The sequence below is a fragment of the Calonectris borealis genome, chromosome 18 (assembly GCF_964195595.1).
Source record: "Calonectris borealis chromosome 18, bCalBor7.hap1.2, whole genome shotgun sequence".
NCBI classification, from domain to species: domain Eukaryota; kingdom Metazoa; phylum Chordata; class Aves; order Procellariiformes; family Procellariidae; genus Calonectris; species Calonectris borealis.
This window is the reverse complement of record NC_134329.1, coordinates 15,414,664-15,435,960: the sequence shown is the minus strand read 5'-3', so window position 1 is coordinate 15,435,960 and position 21,297 is coordinate 15,414,664. Positions and strand designations below refer to the sequence as shown.

At 39.7% G+C, this 21,297-nt stretch overlaps 1 protein-coding gene across 1 annotated transcript in view; it reads left to right on the top strand.

Moving 5' to 3' along the window:
• The window catches only part of ADGRD1 (adhesion G protein-coupled receptor D1), a 160,289-nt gene that overhangs the window by 91,376 nt on the left and 47,616 nt on the right, over positions 1 to 21,297 (top strand). The window contains exons 18-19 of the mRNA XM_075168135.1: positions 12,753 to 12,856; positions 15,637 to 15,748. Coding sequence (XP_075024236.1) covers positions 12,753 to 12,856; positions 15,637 to 15,748 — 216 coding nt within the window. The remainder of the gene's footprint in view (positions 1 to 12,752; positions 12,857 to 15,636; positions 15,749 to 21,297) is intronic.

The following is a 21,297-nucleotide window of genomic DNA, read 5'->3' as shown; positions in this document are numbered from 1 at the left end:
TGTGCAGGCTACGTACAAAATATGCATTAATTTCTAACCTCTTAAAGTTCACTTAAAACCAATTTTTGCATGCATCTCAATTGGCAGAATTTGTAAACGCATTGTAGCATGGAGAAATTTGGGTTCACTGGTCTGCAGAGCAATGAACCTGAACTATGCCTCGACACGGCTGCTTTGCTCTGCCCTCCCTTCACCTGTACAAGCTTGATGTTACAGCGAGGTGGCAATGAGAGTGGGCCCATGCGGGGTCTCGGGTAATATTGCCACTAACAAGCCAATGAAGGATGTCATCCGTTCAATGTGCTTTAATTCCAGTTCCTCTCGTTTGGCTATTATGTAGTCCCTCTCTCACAGTTCATCAGAAGATCTCATCCCAAATCTTTGACCAAGATATACTCTTTAAATTGACTGTTTAGGGTTATCTCGGGGTAGTAATTTTTTTAACCAGTGAAAAAAATTGGTATCTTCATTGTGTGGTTGGCATGAAGTTAAGATTCAAGCAAAGACAAGCTGCTGGCTTTTGAGCTATACAAGCAGACTGTGCTCAGTTACAAATTCCTAAAACATTTGCTAAGTATTTGCTTCACATGTCTAAGCAGTAGAGCCTACTGAATCAACTAGACAGTTGGAAACTTCTCCCAGGAGTCCTTGGAACCCTGTTAAGTAAATGTTAAAAAGCTGTGGATTTTAAACACATATACATGTTTATTCACCATGTTCTGAAATTCATGAGCCTAGGTTCACAGGGCCCATATCAATCACCCGTTGGAATACTAGATTGTCAGTGCTCTAAGAAATTGTTGCAGTGATGTTATATTTGATCTTGAACTTTTTTATATTTTATTTTTCTTTTCATAAATGGAGTTCACAGATAATATAAGACAAGAAAAAGAGAGGGTGGGAATACGCAATTGCCCACATTTGAACAGTTCTATTTATATAGCTATTATATATCTGTGACCATATAAATAGAACTAGATGAAATTTTTCCACATGAACACTATTTTTGACAGAACGTTTATTTTTTGTCTTTGTTTCTTACAAAAAGGGGTCTGCTTTTCATGAAAAATGTAAATAAATTATTGGAGATGGATTGCCTGAAAACTGGAGAGGTTTTCATCAAAAGCTGTATTTTGGTACAAAAAAATGACTTCATTCTTCATGAGAATTCTACTTTGGGTGCTTTATACTTCCATTCTCCTATGGAAAGTATCATTTATCTTTCTCTCCGTTGTATGGATACATGCAGCTCTCAGGATAGCACAAACAGGCAGACATCCTCTCCAAGGGCACCGTAACAGCCTTTAACCCAATGCAACCAGTCAGCAGAACAGTAAAACCAGGTATGAAGAGTTCTAACACCCACTGCAGAGAAAGGCAGGCAGATGCACAGAACACAATAAAAAAAAAAAGGGGGGGGGATATCGACAATTCCAAAGAGAGATAATACAGACCAGTATGTACGCAGCAGCCTCAGACCTGGGAGAACGTCCCTAGGGAGAACACTGTTGATGTGGAAATCCATGAACCCGTGAGACCAGTTCAGCGCGGTAAGTGTTCTGACTCTCTCAGCTCCTCTTCACGAGATTGATTTTCTTTTTGCTTAAAAAAGACCCCAAAACCTTAAGCTTTCCATTAATGAGACATTGCAGTTTTTAAAAGAGTTTGCTGTTCACAACTGGAGAGTACGGCATACTCTCTGAGTTCAGAAAAAGCCAAGGTGTCTCTAAGCAACAAAGACTGAAAATAAGTGACCTTCCTCAGAAGTTACTTGCCACATAAATACCTGTGGTGAGCATTTCTAATGACTAGAGAGCTGAGCTTGTATGATAACTCTTTGTCAAGGATGGTGTCGTCTTCTTCTGAGTTATGCTAAATTCAAGCAAGAATCTCCTCGCTTAACTCCCTCTTTTTGTTCCTTCACATAGTTAAGTCTAGCTTTTTCCACTTACAGAACAATAGCATGATCCAGACCTTGGACGCGCTGTGAACCTGCCCCAGTGCCTCCCTTCCAGCTAGTACTGGTCCAGCTCATTTTCACACCTTCACCAATATCCAGCAGATCTTTATATATATTTACACAGTTTGTGCATTTCTTGTGGGCATAAATGCCTTTATGTATTCTCAAGGTTATCATTGCAATTTTATTATAAGGTACAGAACTATGTTAATAATTCATGCACCTGGCTTGGGGAGGAATTACAATGTCTCACATGGATTTCATTTTGTTTCAGTGAGACATTCATAGGATATCGTAGGATATCTTGCATCTGACGGTGCTTTCTCTTGAATACTTGAAGTATTGTGAGATGAGGAATGCTGACAAATTTTTAGATGTTTATGGAGCAGACTGTCAGGTGGGTCTAATTTCCCAGGGAGCATAGAAATGCAAGAAAGTTCTTAGGAACAAGCTGCAAGTTCTTGGTGTTTCTTCTTGATCTTTACTCAAAACAGGTTAGATTAATTCAGTCACTATTCTACTGTATGCCAGCTGGAAGTAATCTCCAGAGACTGAAATCTGCTGAGATGAAAAAGCATTTTTATTCCAATATTTCAGAGAAAGAAACTGAAAGGGAGAGGTCACAAAGAAAAATTTTAAGTTCTGGAATTTTAACTTAAATATGACAAAATGAACCTCCACTCTGATATCTGTGTGCTATACAGCAGTGCGTGAAGAAAAAGAACTTTGAATGCTGTGAATTAGCTAAAACCAAGCTCAGATTACAAGTGTAGTTGAACACTACTCCAGATTTTATATTAGTTTCAGCAAGAGCTTGAATGCACTGAAGTTGCAGTGATCATGAAAGAACGGTACGAACAATACTGCTGATTAGCTTGAGATCCATGTATGCAGTTTAGTGCTTTCAGTGATGCAGGCGATCAGCAGTTGTAACAAGTTTATTTCAGGAATGAAATAACCATCTTGGAAAAACTTACGGCCATGTGGTGCTCAGATGTCAGCCTGGCACTGACCTGTTAGCCTGCTGATGAATTGGCCCACGTGGAACGCCGAAATTATTTGTGTTTTTATCACTCTGCTGTTATGTCTGTATCACGGCTGGCCCAAGTTCATGCTTGCTTGCTGAGATTAATTTATCATGTTGGTTTTAACTTGAGAAATGATAGCATTTATTTGGAGTTTTGGAGATTAGTGATGATGAACTGGTTTAAATGAATAAGTAAGTTAATTGAAGGTAAAATGTGACCCAAGATGAGCAGAATGTTCCTGAAGGGACATGTTCAGCCCTCGATTGCCTTTGCGAGGTTGCATGGATGTAATTAAGGTCAGCACGCGATCAGAATTTGGAAACTCGGTTGAGATGTCTTTTCACAACTCTGATCAAGTTAGTAAGACTGAGAATTCTACAATTGCATCTCCCCAACAAAATGTGTCAGTGGGATGTTCAGACTAGTTGTGCAGATATTAACCGATTCGTGTACCCCTCCTCTGGGACACCCATTGCTCTGATCAAGCTTCTCTTTCTGATGGGGGAAACGGAGGTAGAATAAAAAAGTCCCTCATAGCAAATCGTTGCTGAAGCTGCACTCTCAGAGGTTCATGTCTGTCTTTCTCCTTCCTTGATCCACAGAACGGTGCTCCAGGTTTGCCTCACCCGGTGCTCGCTGCAGTCAGAACAAACCCGTACTGCCAGCAGTTAACACTGCAATGTTATAGTTAGGGAGACAACGGTGCATTAATATAGCTGCCATAGGAAAAATGAATAATCCATTTAGTTTGACGTGTTTGCACTGGTTTATGTTTGCTTCTTCTGGAGAAAGTCCAAGTAGAGGGCACCCAGGGTGATAAGCTCCCTGTGGTGGTTTTCTCGTAGCACTGTAGTACGACAGTCCTCCACTATGCCGCAGGCTTGAACCTGGAGAGGAACAGCAGAGGATGGGAGGTGAGGTGTTTCCTCAAGTAGCCATCCTCCACTGGCACAGAGCCCGGGGACATCTCAACCTGCAACGCCACCTCCCGCACCCAGCACCCAGCAGTACCTCCCGCTGGGGGGAATTGGCTGGTGGAGAGGTCCCGTCCCTGGGGTGGGAGGGACAGATGAAATCGGGAGGAGAGACGTGAGCAATGCTCCTCTGCAGTCAGACGGAGGGATGTCACAAGGTGCTTCCTAGACAGCAGGAATCAAACCCAACACGGAATGAGCCACGATGCAAAAGCACTCCAAAGAAAATTCAGACGCTATTATTTTATTTTGGGCAGCTTTACTTCCTCTCATCAGTCAGTGGGGCCCTATGCTCCTGCCAGGAAACATGCCAGCCATCTGGCAGTTTTTATTTTTACAGTGATCCAACAACTACAAAGCATGCCAGGCTATTTGTACCATCTGCCACATAAACGTCATTTCAGCAAAAGGATGGTGGACACCTGGGGACCCAGAGTTCAAAAATCCTTTTAAAGGGGAAATCATTGTCTCCCACAGCAGAATAGAGTTTGAGGTTTGGGTCCCCCTCCCTCAAGTGACCAATGCAGGACACAACTGCAATATTTATGGCTCCTAGACCATTCTCTTAAATTGTTTTTTTTTCCCTATTTTTTCCTCTTTCTGTCTTTTCCAACTGTGAGGATATAAAAATGACTACTATAAAGTTCACATGTGGATGGACATTTCCAGCAAAGTAATAGTCGTACAATCTGTGATAGAAATTGTTCAGGTTTTTAAACACATTTTCTGCATTTCTAAAGCTAGAAATTACTTTGTTTTTCATCCCTTTTGTAGCTTTTGTTCCATAATTCAGAAGGGAGGATCAATCAATACAGGTCAAGCTGCCCACCAATGGGCTTGAATCTAAAGGGGAAAATATTAAAAAACTTCTGGTCTTGCAGCTGGAGCTACAGAGACAACTCATAGCATCTTTAGGGAGCCCATGATTTTGAAAAGGCTTGAGGATTTGGCTGTGGGGTTCTATTTACAAAAGGAAAGACACCCCAGATTTCTTCTTTGGGGCAATACGTGTGTGTTTATTTTATTTTTCTCTGTTATAGCTGAGTTTGACAGCAAGTTTTGACAACAAATGGCTGACTGAGAACAAAGAGCATCTATTCGTGTTTATAAAGGTTGTTTTGAAAATGTCCTAATATTGTCAAATGCTTTAAAAATATGGGGCATAGGTGTGTAATTTGTAAGTTTGGAGAATTGTTTTCCTAAATCTAATATTGCAGTTATTAATCAAACATTGCACTCGGGGGGCATTAAAATAGCAGTCTGAAATGATAACCTTTTTTCTTAAATTTTTCAGCCAGCTGAGGTTCAGATTATATACTCTAATAGGACAGTGAAATGGAAATAATGTGGCATTCTCTGATTTCTGCTGTTTTGTAATTTTAGTATAATTACTGTTCTCAGCATGCTTTTCATTGCTGGGAACATAAAAAGAATAATGCCTTAGTCCAGGAATTTTTCTTTTGTGTTGCATATTTAAAAATTGGATAGGCATTGTAATATTTTTGGTCCTTGTTTATTACCATTGACAGTTTATTTAACTGAAGAGATCTCTGCAGACAGTTTAGACAGCCCTTACCCACCAGATGAACAAAGATAAATCAGCCTGTGTGTTTATTCTAGCATTGCTTTGTAAACTTTCTTTGCTCTTTCTCACTTTCTCCACTTCCCCCTCCATTTTATCGCAGTGAATGTTGCCCCCGTGGAGGAACACCTCTCGCTGCTGTGTTCACAGTATGATTGTGCGTCATATTTCTTTTGTTCTTACTTTGCTCATGCTCATCTTTCCTGAAAATTGAGCACTGGTCTTGATTTTTAACTCAGAGCCATTGTTCATTCTTTTGCTGTTCCATTCCTATGCCAATGCAGCTCTGTTGATTTTGATGGGAGGAAATAGAAGATTCTGGTTCTGTCCTTAATCCTTTAGAATTACATGGAAAAAGTTGGACTAATGCTGCAGGATACTAAACCCTTCAAATTCCTTGGAGAATTATTTGGCATTTACTGAATTTCACTCAGCAGAGGAGAACAGAAAATGACTTTTTATTTTGAAAAAGCACAAATATTTAAGAGTGCTATAATGGTCAAAAGAGCTCTTTTGTTTGAGGAGCATGAAAGAGGACTCTCTTTTAATCAGAATACTTAACAAAATAACATAGACTTCCTTTCTATGGTGAAAATGAAAGCACGGAGCCACTTGGCAGCTAGGTCTTCTTGCTGACTAAAGGATTTCCCCATGCAGTATAAAAACATTATGATACTGCACCTTTATCAATCACTGTTCTCTGTTGAATATCTTTAAATTTAGTCATTCTGTACTCTTGAGTTCAGTCTGTCTCCTGTATTGGCCTTTTTATGCCCTTTCTCCCCAAAACGTGGTGTAGGGGAGATTCAGGACTGGGCACCTGGAGACTCTTGGCTGTGGTGCAAGCCTGAATCGGAATGGATGTTTCTGAATCAAAGCCCCAGCCTGGATAAGGATTTCACTGAATTTTACTGGGAGCTGCGTATTTAGTTATCCTCAACTGCTCTGAAAAATCTCAGAGTCTGGCAAGAGACCATCGTTTCTCTGCCTGCAAGAGCCTGCTGGACCCACGCTGGGTTTTATTCTCCTCTTAGCCCTCTCTGATGGACTTCGGTTTGGCTGTTAATTGGAGAACAGGACGAGTCAGAACAGAAAGTAGAAGTAGAGAACAGATGTGCAAGTCTTAGGCGTGTGGGCAAAAGGAGCTGCTTCAGTTTCACAGAGGATAATCTGCTGTAAATACAGCATTTAACATTTCTTGAGAAACACTGCAAGTCTTAGGCTTGAAATGAAGGCAGAAAAAACCACACTGCTTTGTGTTGCACAAACAGAGATATGAGGAGGAACTTGCAAATATCTGCTTTTCTGCTTCCCAAACTTTATTATAATTTGGTACCACTTCACAACTTGAGTCCTTCCTCCCTGCCATGCTTCCTTCAGGCTTCATTTGAACTAAAAACTTGCTGTGTGCGACTTGTAATGAGCAGATTACCTACTGTTTGATGACATCTTGCCCAGAACTTCTTTAAAAGATGACATGGGCTTTTAAAAATACTAATTAATACCTTGGCAGAGATATTTGGAAAATTCTAAGTTTTTCACGTCACAGTGAAAAATTTTAAATAAGCAGCCACCAGGCTGGGCTGGCTGTAGGAAAATGTTCCTTTAATCCTGAAAAGCCCCCTTCGTAGTACTTTGTCGCTGATCACTAGGAGTTGTGCAGTTAATAGAGAATGGGAATTCAAAAGCAGTTCTGCTGGAAATGGCTGATAAAGATGATTGCGCTGCAAAGCGTGATTCTCAGAGGCTTTTTTTTTCCCTCTAAACTTGTGGTATCTGATACGTTGCGGCTCGATAAAAGACATCTCTGATTCAAGGTAGACTTTTCTTTCTGTGAGTAGCGATTGTACAGTGCCATTAGGCATGGCCCCACCAAAATGGTTCTTGTGGTCTCAGTGAGTAGACTGAACGAAACACAGATGTTAATTTGAAAAAAACATAATGTTATGGACCTAACGAAGTGCTTGGCAAGCTGAAGGAAAACAGAGATTTGTATTGTTATTATTATTTAATATATAAATAAAGGCCTCACTGGACTGAAATTGAATTTCAGCATCCTTTCTGGAGGCAATTAAAACCATTAGCTTCATCAGCCAAGGCCAGCGTTTTAATGTCTCTGAAACACTCAGGCTGCCAAAGCTAATTATTCATCCTTTTCTTAATTGGATTCAGATTGCATTTTAAAGGTGCAGCTTCAATAGTGTTGGCTGAGCCTTAATTTTTCACCCCTACCTGTCTTCCCTTCCTTCTCCCCAAGAAATGTCTCATAAGTTATTGTTTCAAGCCTTTGCAGAAGGGTTTGAGAGTGGATTTCAGCCCAGGCCAGCAGCTGATCATCTCATGGCAGACCTCAGTCGGTTCGATAAACAGGGTAAAAACCATACGTCATTGTAAGTAACTCCATGGTAGAAATGCGTCTTTGAGATGGAAAGCTGACCAAAAGGGAAACTAAAATAGAACTTGCTCTTACGTTTGGTCTTAGGGCAAAATACAATTGCCATGTCTTACATTTCCACCAGTAAACAAATAACTGTGGTTTCATAAAATGTATACACTATATGAGCACATGCAAAAATACCATATTCTGTGTTCTACCGGAAAGTAACACTAAAATACAAATGATAGGTATGATATAGTCCTTAGATTTCAGGGCTCATTTTTTAAGGCTGTAAAACTTTTTTTGGTTCAAGAAGTTGTCTTTCTTTGGAAGAAGATGAACTGTTTTTCAGAAAGGAAATTTCAAAAGTAGTTTAGACAATGAAATTACTGCTTTTGGTGTCTAAATTGTGAAGTTGTAATTTGGTATATGTACAAACCCTTTCAGGATCAGCTATGACAAACCTTATTTTAAGTATTTGAACTGACTGCCTTTGTCTGACGTGTTGCCTCTAAAGGCAGACACAGAGGGATGTTTTAGAAAATTTTAGATTAGTACTTCCCCAAAATGTCCCTTCCTCTGGAGAAAGTCAAAAGTACCCCCTTTGCAAAGCAGAAAAAGTGCAGTCAACTGCCTGAGAGATGAATAATGAGAAAAAGGGACAGGAGTGCAAATTTCACACAAAAGAAGGGGACACGTGGAAGGGGACACTGAGCAGAGCGAGCCCTGTGTTGCCCAGACAGATGCTCTGATCTGACCAGTTGCTGTTTTGTGTTTCTGTAGCCCATTTAGCTTTTTGATGGGTTGTTGTGCTGCGTTGTATATACCATTGCTCATTAATGTTACATAAATAAGTAGGTTTACTGTTCTAGATACAGATCAAACAATTTTTCATTTATAGCCTACTGAACAAGTCTTTCAGCTTCAACTGACCTTTTCCAGATACTCCAGAGATGAAAAGTACCATCCCATTATAATAATATATTTTCGTCTTCCTGTGCAGTTATTTTTAAACAGAGGTGTTAGATGTCACTCATTTTCTTGTTATTAAAAACATCATAAAGGAAAAATATATATTTGGAGTCTGAACTGGTATCTTTCCAGGATCATTTCTCAGGCCATCCGGTTCCCTGTGAGTTTCCAAAATAAAAACGTTGAGCAATGTACTAACTTCTTTTATGAGTGAGAACAAGGGTAAGACAATAGACTACAATATTGCAGATGGGTGTAACTACTGAAACCATCAGATCTTTGTCCATGCTATTAGCGACACTTGTAAGGTAAAGGGTGTTACAGCCTAAACTAAAAGGATGGGAGTTTTATATGGAATATGAATTTTTGATTTGACTGTTTGTCAGAGCTGAAACTAAGAAACATCTGTCTTTTAGTGTTCATGATTACTTATACTCATGACTGCATGAGCTCGTTTCCTAGCTTTTCAGCTTGCTGCAGAGTAAGAGAATGACCTTATAAACTCAAAGAAGCAAAAACTTTTAGAAGAAAAGAATAATTTAATGTAAATTGGGGTAAGTTGAGAATCAGGCTCATGGGACTACTTCACAGATTGCTCAATGTTTTATTTGGTACTTTTTAATGCTATTTTCTTTAGTAATAGCATTACAGCCTGATTAGCATTTTTGTGCTGACTACAAGATCATCCCAAATTACTGTCTTAGATTCCACATCATGCACAAAGTCTGAAAATTTTCAAAAAGACAAGCTGAGGTAAGATGAAATCAGCTCGTATCAGAGCATTGGAATTTATAGGGAATTGTTTCTTAATTGATGATGCATAATGCTTTGACAATCCAGGTATTTCTAAAACAACTGCGTGCTTGTTATCCATTACAATGTGAACACAGACACACAACATCCAGCTGTGCTCTAACAGCTGGGTTGTGAGAAGTCAGCAGAGACCTGATATTTTAAATACAGTTTCTCTTCTCTCCTGCACCATATACCTGTATTTAGAAATGAGGCTCCGCACCCTGGAAATCATTCCAGGCCTCCTTTCCATGCTGTATCCTACCCCCTGCAATTCATATCACCCACAGAAAGGAGCTGGTTTCACCAACTGGAGCTGCTGTGAACTGGGGACCGCTCTCTTGCACCCTTCCAACCCGATAGTGCAGTCTGAAAACAGCTATTGCAGGCACCACCTTTTCCTTAATAAACAAAAAATGGTTCAAAACTACCTACAGGCTTTCTGTCCCTCACAGTAGGCAAGATGAGAATGTGAACTACAGCAATGTTGCTTTTGAAATAGCTGTTACCAGACTGATGTGGGTATTGATTTAAGAGCGTCATTCTTAAATTATTATCAGATTTTGGTTGCGTTTACCAGAGCAAGAGCAATTTCCAGTTCATAGATGTGGGGACTTATGTAGGTTATTTTAGGTTTGAATGAATCTTCTATATTCTGTTGATAAGAGATTTTTTTTTTTCCTTTTTTGTTTCTAAGTAATACAGGCTCCACTTGGGAGAACTTGATTCATGTCTTGTCTTGCCCTGCAAAGGTTTCTAGAGGAAGACTGAGCTAAAACCCAGAGGAAGACTTTCTTAGAGGCATGTTAGTTATGATAGAAATTAGTTAGAAAAAGATGTTTGTGTGATCCTTATCTTCTCTTGGATGTATTATGGAAAAAAAGAAAGGCTTTGATTTTTGCGCATTTCCACTAGATGGATCCCCTGTATCTTCTGTACTTGTATGTGATAGTAAGACATTACCTTTCCTTTGCAGATCTTATCCGCCTTTGCCAATGCAAACACTGATAGACCACTGTAAATCGAAATGAGCACTGAGCAGCTTTGACCTCTGTAGGGAACATTTTCTGGCTGCAGGTGTTGGGAGTGAAAAGAGTGAAAGCAAGCCTTGAACTGCTGAGAAATACTGATTTCAGAGTGATTTGAAGCTGGAAATGCTTCCTCTGCTCCCCTCCTCCCTCTGCAGAACTGCAAGCCACCTGTAGCAAGAGAAAGGGATGTGTATTGGAGCAATCAGGAAATAAGGTCCATGCATTTTGGACATGAATATCCCTGATGAGGAAATCACTTCTAAACTGCTCAATTTACCACAGAAGTTATTCCTATTTCAGGAATAGTCTGTGAAGAATGGCTATACATGGCTTCTCTGGGGGATGAGGGATGATAGGAGCTCTTTTGTAGAAATTATATGGACCTTTTAAGCTGGTCCAGCACACAGAACCCTTTTGTTTCTCTAATTGATGCTATCCAAGTCAGGGAAAAGAAATGTGTCTTTGGCTGAAAGAGAAAAACATGCTAAAGAGCTGCATCATATTTCCTAGGAACTGTAACACCATAGCAACAGTTGTCTTTCAATGCTGCTGCTGCATCGCTTAATAGTTCTCAGAATGCTGAGCGAGCCACAATCTATTCTGCTGTAAAACTTACTGCACGTGAGCTGATACTGTTGGCAGATAATGACAGGAAAAATGTACATATACGACACATAGGTTTTGTCTGTATTTAGTTTTTTTTTCTCATAGCCACATGGCATGTTATTTCTCTGCTTTAAAAGGAATTTTAATGGGAAGTTTATTGGTAGAAATGGTTGGGTTTGATAATCTCTGATGAAATACTTTGTTTGGGGGGGCATTTTTATTGTCTGTGGGGAAAATAATAGAAAATTCCAAACTGTGAGAAAGGATTATTTTTTATTAGATAGAGTTACTGTAAAAAAAGTGGAAAATATATTGGTCCTTTCAGTGTTTTTCAGAATAAATAAATATTTTGAATGAGTTTTCAGCTAGGAATTTAATTTATAGTGATTAGACGCTGAAATAAAAACATAGTATTCCAAGCATCAAAATTAAAACTTTTTGATTCATCACATTTTTTTTTCCAAATGTTCAGTTTATGAAAATGTCAACTCTATCCAAATTCAAGTCAGGAAAAATGTTTGAAAATTCTTCTGAGATGAGAAAACTTTTTCCTGCCCTGCTCTGTTCTACTTATTATATATTAATACTGCCTGGCTCCCTTTATTGGGTGTGGCTTTTTTGTCATTCTTTTATGAGAACTTGCATGGAAAATTAAAGCACACTTTCTGATTAATATAGGATGAATGGTCAAAACACACTGTCCCTCCCCCATTAAATCTATCCAGGTTTTAACATAGATCCTAGTGGCAGGCACTATGGAGTTACAGATTAAACGTTCATGAAAATTGAATTACTTCTACAAAAGGTGCCTGTAGATAAAAACAGAGGCTGAGAGGAGAGGCTTACACTCTGCCTGCTCATGCTGGGTCTTTTCTGTGGTTTTCCATTTTGTAGATGTCAGTCCAGCTCCTTCAACAGGCACTGAAAACATGATACATTAGACAAAACAAGTGGGCTATAAATGGCCCGTGATTTATGGGTTATCTTGGTTTGTCAGTTCTCACTGCTGTGAAGCACTTCTGGTATTTGCACAATGATGTAAATTATTGCAGCGTGAGAGCATTAGCGAAGTGCCCTGCGAGTTGTGGAAGATCCCATTGCTGACATTGTGCAGCCCAATAAACTGCTCTAATCTCAGGCTTGATGATATCGCAGCAGCAGAGAAACGAACTTATTCTGAGGAAATACTGATTTATGAAATGAAAGAGGGAACCAAAATGCCATGGGCATGTGGATGCCCTGGCTGTGTGACTGAGTTTGGAGGTGGCTCTTCAGTTCCCGTGTTAGAAACAGCAGCGAATGATTGTGAAGATCAGCTTATATATGCACGGATGGAGGAGGAAACGCTATGTGCAGGGGGGCTGACCTGTGGTTCTGTAGTGTAATAAATCAATTAATAGTTTTTATTTCTTTTTTTTCTTTGTGTACAGCTAACAAGAGAACACCAGGTGGCCCTCTCCTCCATCACTTACATTGGCTGTGCTCTGTCCATCTTCTGCTTGACGATCACGCTGGTCACATTTGCTATATTGTCGTGAGTAATTTTAACTTAATACCTGCTGAGCAAGTATCGTGCAGAAAGCCAGGCAGTGCATTTCAGGCCACTGGTTAGGATCCCTTCAGGTGCTCGGGATAAAACAAAGGCTATTAATTCTACAATCTTCCTTAATTAGATTCTGCACATGTATTTGTAACAGTTGGTTGGTTATTTCTAAATTACTTTCATTTCCTGAAATGGGGTGGTCTTTATATAGCAAGCTATTTCCATCCTATGAGGGATTTTTGGATTTTTTTTAAACTCTCCGTGTGTTGCTATAGTTCAGGAATCTTGCAAGGAGGCTGTAGGAGGGCTTGGTCTGGAGCTCAAAGCAAGTACAATATGAGCAAGGACTGCAGGGTCACCCCCTCTTCCCCCCCCCCCATACTCTTCGGATTGCTTGGAGCGTACAATCAGTACTTCTTTCTGCCTTTCAACTCTCTTGTCTGTAAGGCAGTGTGTTTACAAAGGTATGCCCAGAAAGGGAGGCTCGCTCAACATTAGCTGCCTCACTTTTGTTTCATACAGCTTGTACACAATTACATCATATAACACATTTATTTTCATGTATCTTGCTGTTCTCTGTTAGCCTAGTTTTCTAATGTGTTGCTTTAGTAGGATGAAGGACGCTGTAGGCAGCGTGAAATTCACTCCATGGCTTATGTTTAAATCCTCTGGATCTCTGCAGCCTCCTGCCTGTAATCCAGCAGCCTCTTTGAGGGCTCTCTGCACTGGGAAGGTTTCTGCCACAGGGCGCTTCGGGTCTTTATGCATTTTTATATTCCAGTAGTGACAACTGAGTTTGAGGCCCAACTAGGCTTGATACAAACATTTCTGAAAAAGCTTTCATGGAGGCTTCTGTCTAAATAAAAAATAGAAAACCTGAGCAAATTGGGAGCACAGCAAGGAATGGGATTCTTGTCTCCTTTCACACACTAAACCATGTTCTTCCTACTCAAGAGTTCAATTTTTGATTTCTGTGCCTAAGCATGTCTTTTGGACATCCTGTTAAGAGGCCAGTTTCTAGGAAAAAGGACTTGCTGAAACTCAGTAAACTGTTTGCAATGTTTGTTTGTTCCAAACCCCGTATTATTTCCAAGTCTCAAGATCTGTGTTGGTCATACTTGGATTAAGTGCGTAACGTGTGGCAAAATCCACTCTAAGTAAGTCCAACGTCTGCCTATCTGGCATTGCGCTGTAGGCTAAGGGGAATGGTCTGTTCCATTTTCGTCTGAGTGCAAAACTGGATGTTACAGTGTTTAGAAAGGAAAAAGGAGCAAAAGAAGATGGTATTGCTGCATCGGGGCTGAAAACTCCTCAAGAAACTGGAGGCAAACAGAAGACTTGGAAAGAGAGCTTGGACCCAGCTGACTGTCACAGGGCTGAGCACCCCACCTACATACAGGATCATTCAAACTGCCAATTAAAAATAATTTAATTAGGTTTTCACTGGAGAGCAGGGCCTCATTAAACAGCTGAAGTGAAATTTTGCAATGTAGTGTTAGATGACCATGAGGTAAGTGGAGAGGAATCTGGCAAGTTCTTTGCTACTCCGCGTACTGGCAATGACGGCCGCTTCCCAGGAGGGCAGTCCTAATTGCCTTCTGGGTAACGATGTTGCAGTTTGCGACTGCGTGAAGTTCCTTATTAGAAAGCCATTGGCACCAGGCAGTGCAACCTGTCTCTTTGAATTACTTTTAGGACATCGATCCTTCTTGTCGTCTCCCTCTTCACTCCCTTCTAATGGAGCACTGGCTAACGTGGAAGCACTGGCCCCAGCTGGAAGAGCCGGGCTGACAGCAAGCCATCGTCTGCATTGTCCACTCTGTGTCACTCGGCTGCAGGGGGCACACACGATGTGTCACCAGCGGTTGCAAAAGTCATCACCATCCAGCGTGGTACAAAAAAAAGCTGGGAGCGTGTACTGCTGTGTGGAGGAAGCTCTGCCATTCTCATACCAAATGGTCCAGGTCTCTTGAAATGATTAACACTGCCGGTAGGGGCTGGCAGGCAGTATGGGTTGAAATAGAAAATCTGTTATCACTAGTACTGTTCTTTTTTTAAAGAGAAGAATAAAATTATGCAAAAGGCCTGAAATGTTCAGATAAATATTTTTGTTTGTTTTCTACTTCCTATTTCTGGATGAGAACAGAAACACGAGGTCAGAAGACTTCCAGGAAAGCATGTTCTTGTCAGATTTCCAGCCGGTTTTTGCAAAGCCAAGAAAGATAGGTTCAAATGATGTTGTAATCAAGGTCAGGCCTCTGTCAAGATAGGTACTGTCCATCCGTATAAGTAGCTATACTTCCTGTGCTCAAAAGCTGGTCAGAGTAAAGTCAAAATTGTAACCAGAGTCTTTTCACATTCACTTATTTCTAATACAGGCAAATACCAATAAAATAAAACCAGAAATTCTATGGCACGGTGTGGACTAGACAGTGCAAGGTGCAGTGCGCTTTCTGTGAGGTGCAGATCTGACTTCCTTGACAGCTCAGCACCATTCAGGATCAAGTCCTTTGTTAATATTCTATCACAAGTCATTAGCAGAGCTAGTTAATGTGCAAATCAGTCTTTCTGCTGCCTTCAGGACAGCAGCAGAATATGCAAGAAACCAGTTAGGTACAACTCCATCCTGGAAGGAGTGCTCAAAAGACATCATGATAACCCCACCAAAACAAGCAACCAAAAGCCAATCAAAACGCTTGCTGGTAAATCATAAACAGGTTCGTGCTTCTTGGAATACTGTTTTATTCATGTGTCTTTCTATCTTCTGCCAGGTCTGTCAGCACCATCCGCAACCAGCGCTATCACATCCATGCCAATCTGTCCTTTGCTGTCTTGGTGGCTCAGATCCTGCTTCTCACCAGCTTTCAGTTCAGCCCTGGAACGGTAAGAAAGAAACGCTAGAAAGACTGATTGTGTTTTTTTGCGAGGCACCTCCATGGAATGAAAGCCACGTGCCACATGCAAGAAAGTGTCTTGCATGTGAGATCTCCTATTTTTAACCTGCCTTAGCCAAAAATGACATCCTACAACACTAGATAAAGCCTTCTGTGCATCCAAATAGTGTTATCATAGTAACCGGCCACGTCTGGATGTCTGCAAAACTGAAAGAGATATGCACCCATCAAATGTAAAAATCACCATAGTAATGGAGTACCTTTCAGTTGTGTGTTCAAATGGCACGGCTGACTTCTGCCTGATGTGGCTTATGCTTTCTGTCATCCATTCTCTGTATTGAAAACTGTAGGAATTCTGTATTGGAGAAAATCGTATGAATTTTGTATTTAGGTAAGGTATTTGTATTTCTGTTAGGGTTTTGGGTTAGTTGTTTGGTTTGTGTTTGGTTTTTTTTTTTTTGCTTTTTTTTTTTTAATTGTGTAGTCTCTGCTATGGTACAGTTTGCCTTTTTTTCCCCACATTAAAAAGTCATCTTATTCTTGTTGAAAGGTAATGAGCTTCCTGATGGAGCTGTGGCAATTTTTTGTGCTTTCTTGGAGAGCAAAACAGGTGATCTTCGGTTTTGCTCATAAAGTTTTATTTGTGTGGTAGAATACACTGTTTTTCTGAACAGCAGATTTATTGATCATGATCTCTACTCTGGAAATTTAGATGATTTTTAAGTATCATTCATGTTTATTTGACCTGAGTAATAATCAATAAGAAAGGTATAGCAACTATTGCTTAATTAGCCAGAGGTGGCAGAAAGCATTACCTCTAAGTATCGCTGGGTAAGAGTTTAATACAAGATCCTCAGTATCATAAAAAGTGTATATACTTCTCTGGGCATCTAAGGCAACCACTTAAGCAAATGACAAACACCATATTGCTTCTGTGGTACTTAAGCTCTACGCACGTGTAGGCTTTTTCTGCCTGATCACATAGATTGGAACTTGAAATTACAGATTGATTTTATGGATCTGCTACTACAGGTGGGAATTCCTTATGCAGAGTACCAGGATCTAAACCATTAAAACTGGCATCTAAAACAGCTGGGTTAGATTAAGACGAATATACCAAGTTAACAGTATTACATACCAGTAAAACCAATTTGTTTCCACTGTTGTGTTTAAAAAATGCTATTTAAAGTAACATAAGGTCTGTTGATGGAAAGTCCCACCTGCAAAAAGGAGAAAGAAAACCTGATTTAAAAATAATCTTCCAGTGTGCTCTGTTTTTGTAATGGTCAAAACTTGGCTACTTTGGTGACCAGCTGTTTCTCCATATTACTTTTGACAAGCAGCGAGCAGTTTCTATTAATCTTTTATTCTTTTTATTCTCAAGTACAAGTAAATATGAGGTTTGTGCTCTCTTCATTTTGCCAATACAACAGCTACTTAAATTGGTATTCAGCTCAAATGGGATCCCTTGAATATCTGTTAAGTTTATAAATAACAATAATGTCTGGTTTTACATACGCTATCATTACCTGAGGATCTAAAAGCACTTTGTAAAACAAAGTTCATACTCTTTTGCTGTTTAACATTCAGGTAGGTCCTGAATGAGTAAGATAGTGTGCAAGGGAGAAAATGGTAGGGAATGGTTTAGAAGGAAAATGAAATGGAGACAGTGGAGAGCAGCAAAAGGTATAACCTGAAACTGAAGACAGTGGAAACCAGGCATTAAAATAATCCTCTCTGAGAAAGTATAGAGCTAAAACTCTGCTGAAAGGACATAGGCTTGAGGGCAATAAAACATTCACTCAGCATAACAGGGTGTCTTATTCTCACAGTTTTTCCTTTTTCATCCATTCCAGATTTTCAGACAATACAACTGAGTCACTTCAGATAATGTATAAAAGCCTCTTTGCACCTTACGAAGGCCAGCATCACCTCCAGGCTTTTAAAATACTATGCAATACTAGTTGCTTTTCCTGTTTTTAGTTGGATGTAGGTGGTCCCCGTGTTCTCCAGAGACCTGTCCCAGTGTCCACCTACATTTATAATGTGCCCTGTCCACACACAGACATCTTGCTTGTTTAGTTAAGCAGATGTAGCTAAGCTTGTGAAACGCTCACATAGACTTGAGTTGCAGTTTAATAGGTGCATATTTTCATTTCTCTGAAACTTACTCAAAACTTACTTTAGACAAATTGAAACAGCACACAGAAAGCAAGACCTGTTTTTATGCCACAGGCTTTCTGAAGTGAAACACTTCACAGAATCCATGGATATCTCAGCCCTATCTCCTCTGTAACAGCAGTAATTGTAGGGCACAATACTGTAAAGACCTTAAAATTGAAAAACATGATATAGCTGCTACACTTTTATTTGTATTGTTTTAACCTCTTGGGGTGTTGAGATTCATCCTTTTATTAGTCTCCTGTCCTTACCTTCTGCATGCCCTGTTTTCACTAGCTTTGACATCAGTTTTAATACCTTTAATTGCTGCTTTAATTGGACTGCTAAATGGTAGTTTACAAAAAAGAGGGAGGCAATATTTACACTAGAAGGTGTAAATTTCTTAATCTTCTGCTTCTGCCAAAGATGGGTGTATCTAGTGCTCAACAGTTTATAAGTGCCCTTGCTTGAAAGGACAAGTGCCAGTTTGCTTGAGGAAATACAGTGCAGTGGGGAATGGAGTCACAGAAACAGGCCACGAGCTGGCATCACTGTCTTGCGTGACTGCCTTTAGAGTCTCCATCCTTTTCCCATCTCCGTCTCTAGGGATATTTAGTTTTTGATTCCAGATGTAGTGTACAGTATTCCCCTGGTAATTCCAGATGTATTATTTAATCATTTACAATTTATACTACAGCAATTTTCCTTTTGTAGAGTAGGAGTAATTTTTAACCACAAAACTCTACTTCCACAAATACGACTTTGATCTTTCTGATACATTCAAGAACATATTTTTTTTTTTTTTAAAAGCTGGTCCTTGATACCCAACGTCAGTAGTGCTAAAACAGTAGTCCTAAATGATGACGACATATTCCAGGAAGGCAATTATTCCTGAAACCAGGATATCTTTCTTCTAGAGAAAGCAAATATCTTCGCACACAGCATTTTCTTTCTGTACTGCCAAGTCCTTAAGATATCTTTGCTATCCGCATGCCAGTCTAATGACTTCCCTTAGACTTTCAGCAGTAGATGGATTTGTTTCTTCAGAGACGTTTGCTGTCTTAGTTACTTGCTCTCTGCTATAGACTAGAGAGCAACGTTGTTTTTACCAGAATCCCAAACAGCAGTGTGCATTTAAAAATAATTAACCATCTTTAGGCTACTAAAGTCTTTCAAAGACCTGAGCATGTTTGTGGGAGAAAGTGAAGTATTATGCAGACATAGGAAAATGAAAATTGAAGGACAGTGTGTTAGGCAGCACTGTGTTTTTCCAGCACAACTGGAAAATTTAATGTGTCTACTATCTGCGGTTCTGCATCAGTGTATTGAGCCGTTTCTCACTCAGTACTCCTGCATGGCGTTGCTTAAAACACTTTCAAATACAGAGATGAAATGAGCTACTTTTTTTTTTATGATATATGTATCTGCAGAAATTCCAGACTGTGTATCAAAGCAGCATATAGATTGCAGGAAGGACATTTTCAGAGGGTTCTGTATAATGCAGTAAGATTGCCACTTAAATTGAAAACACTATTATAAGCTGAATTTAGAAAATGTATGCAAATTTACCTATCTGTTTTAAGACTGTCCTCAGTAAACAAATGACTTATTTTCTGAGAGGCCTTTCTGAGAGTCTGCTTTACTTTCTCAACAGCTGTAACATGGTAGGCCTTGCTGCTGGCTGAACTGACTTTTCTATTTCCACAGACTCACAAGTAGTCAACTGTAAGAGTAACAGTAATGAGATCTATCTTTTTACAGGTATTCTACCAAAAGTAGAGTGCATCATATGATACAGCAAGGGACACCTGCTTGTTTTTAATATATAGTCTCAGCTTTTCAATGGCTTTTCCAAGAAAGCAATTCTGTCATTTAAGAGTATCTTCAAAGTAATAATTAAGACACAAGTACAGAACGAGTACTTTGCTATGGATTTTATGTAAAAATCTGCAACTCAGTATTATATAAAATTATATACAGACCAGCCTCCTGCTACTTCACTATGTTTTATTCTTCTGCTGTTTTGTGATTCATATTGTTTGGCTACTCAAAAATTGGAAAGTATCCATTTGACAGAACTAGCTTGTAAGTGAGCTTTGTGTTGCATTTTTATTTTAGTGGACTAATCTGGTAGAAATCAAAAAGCATTAAAATGGATTTCATAGCCTTATGATAAAATCAACTGGAAAGGTTTTTACAGTCTTTGTCAATAAGCAAATCTGGTTTAGTTATATGTCAGTATGTTACATTGCGAAATACTAAAACACTTACAGATCTCACTTACATGAATTAAAACCAAAGTTACTGCTTTTTAATACATGTAGTCACAGTAGATTGCATTAGAATATCCTTGCACTAGCACAGAACCAGCTGAGTATAAGTGATAAGGTTCGGGAAAGCTTCAATTTTCATTATGCTATCAAGTCCCGACATTTTAATTTTCATTAGTGTACAAAATCATGAACCATCAACAAAAAGAATAAAATGCCATCCCAGGGCAGCTAAGCTAATGCAACAAAGGGAACTAATTATTAACATCTGAAGACCACTGTGGCAACAAACTGGTTCCTACTAGTAATGCTTCCTCAGTACACAGACTCCACCTGCTTGGATACCTTACTGTGACTTGTCCAGGTGAGGAAAGGAAACCTTGAGGAAAAAAAAAGTCTTCCCATTTACATGGACTGCATGCAAGCAACCCCTCTGAGATTCTGTGGGTGTCACAGAAGGGATGTTACAGCTAGAGCAGAATGACCATCATCAGTATGCTACAAAATGCAAAACTGAGATACAGCTGGGACTCGTTCCAAAAGTGTGTTTAAAATGTGCCTTAACTGAAAGCAAACCAAAGAAGGTTATCTTGTGGTAAGATCATTGGCAGTCACATCTGTTCAATTACTGTATGATGGGCGAAACCACTCGTGGTGAGACATCCTCGAAAAGCAATTAGTGGGGAAAGGAGAACGTGCTGTGCAAATACGTGAGGAGTGGGGAAGAAGAAAGGATTAGGTTTTCCTGTTTTCATAAGGTAGGCTGATAGGAGACTTAGAGAAAAATTTAAAGATCTCTTTGAGGAGCAACTGAAGGAAAAGCCAGGTCTTGAGCCCAGACTGCATCTTCTGCAGCCCACAGTGGGCCATAGCACTGAGGTGGGTGTAAACAGGACTCAAGAGGATGTTTTTACTTCTTGCTGCATTGCCATCCTCTCTTGTGGGGCAGCATTTGTTTCACTTCAAAACATGTTATAGTTTAAATTGAAACAGATAGTCCAGTTTACAGCAGGTAGGCTCACTTTCTAGATGGTATTCTGCTCTTGCTTAAACTTTCGTATTAGCTGCTATTTCCAGAATCTTGATAGCACGTAGCGAATAAAGGACT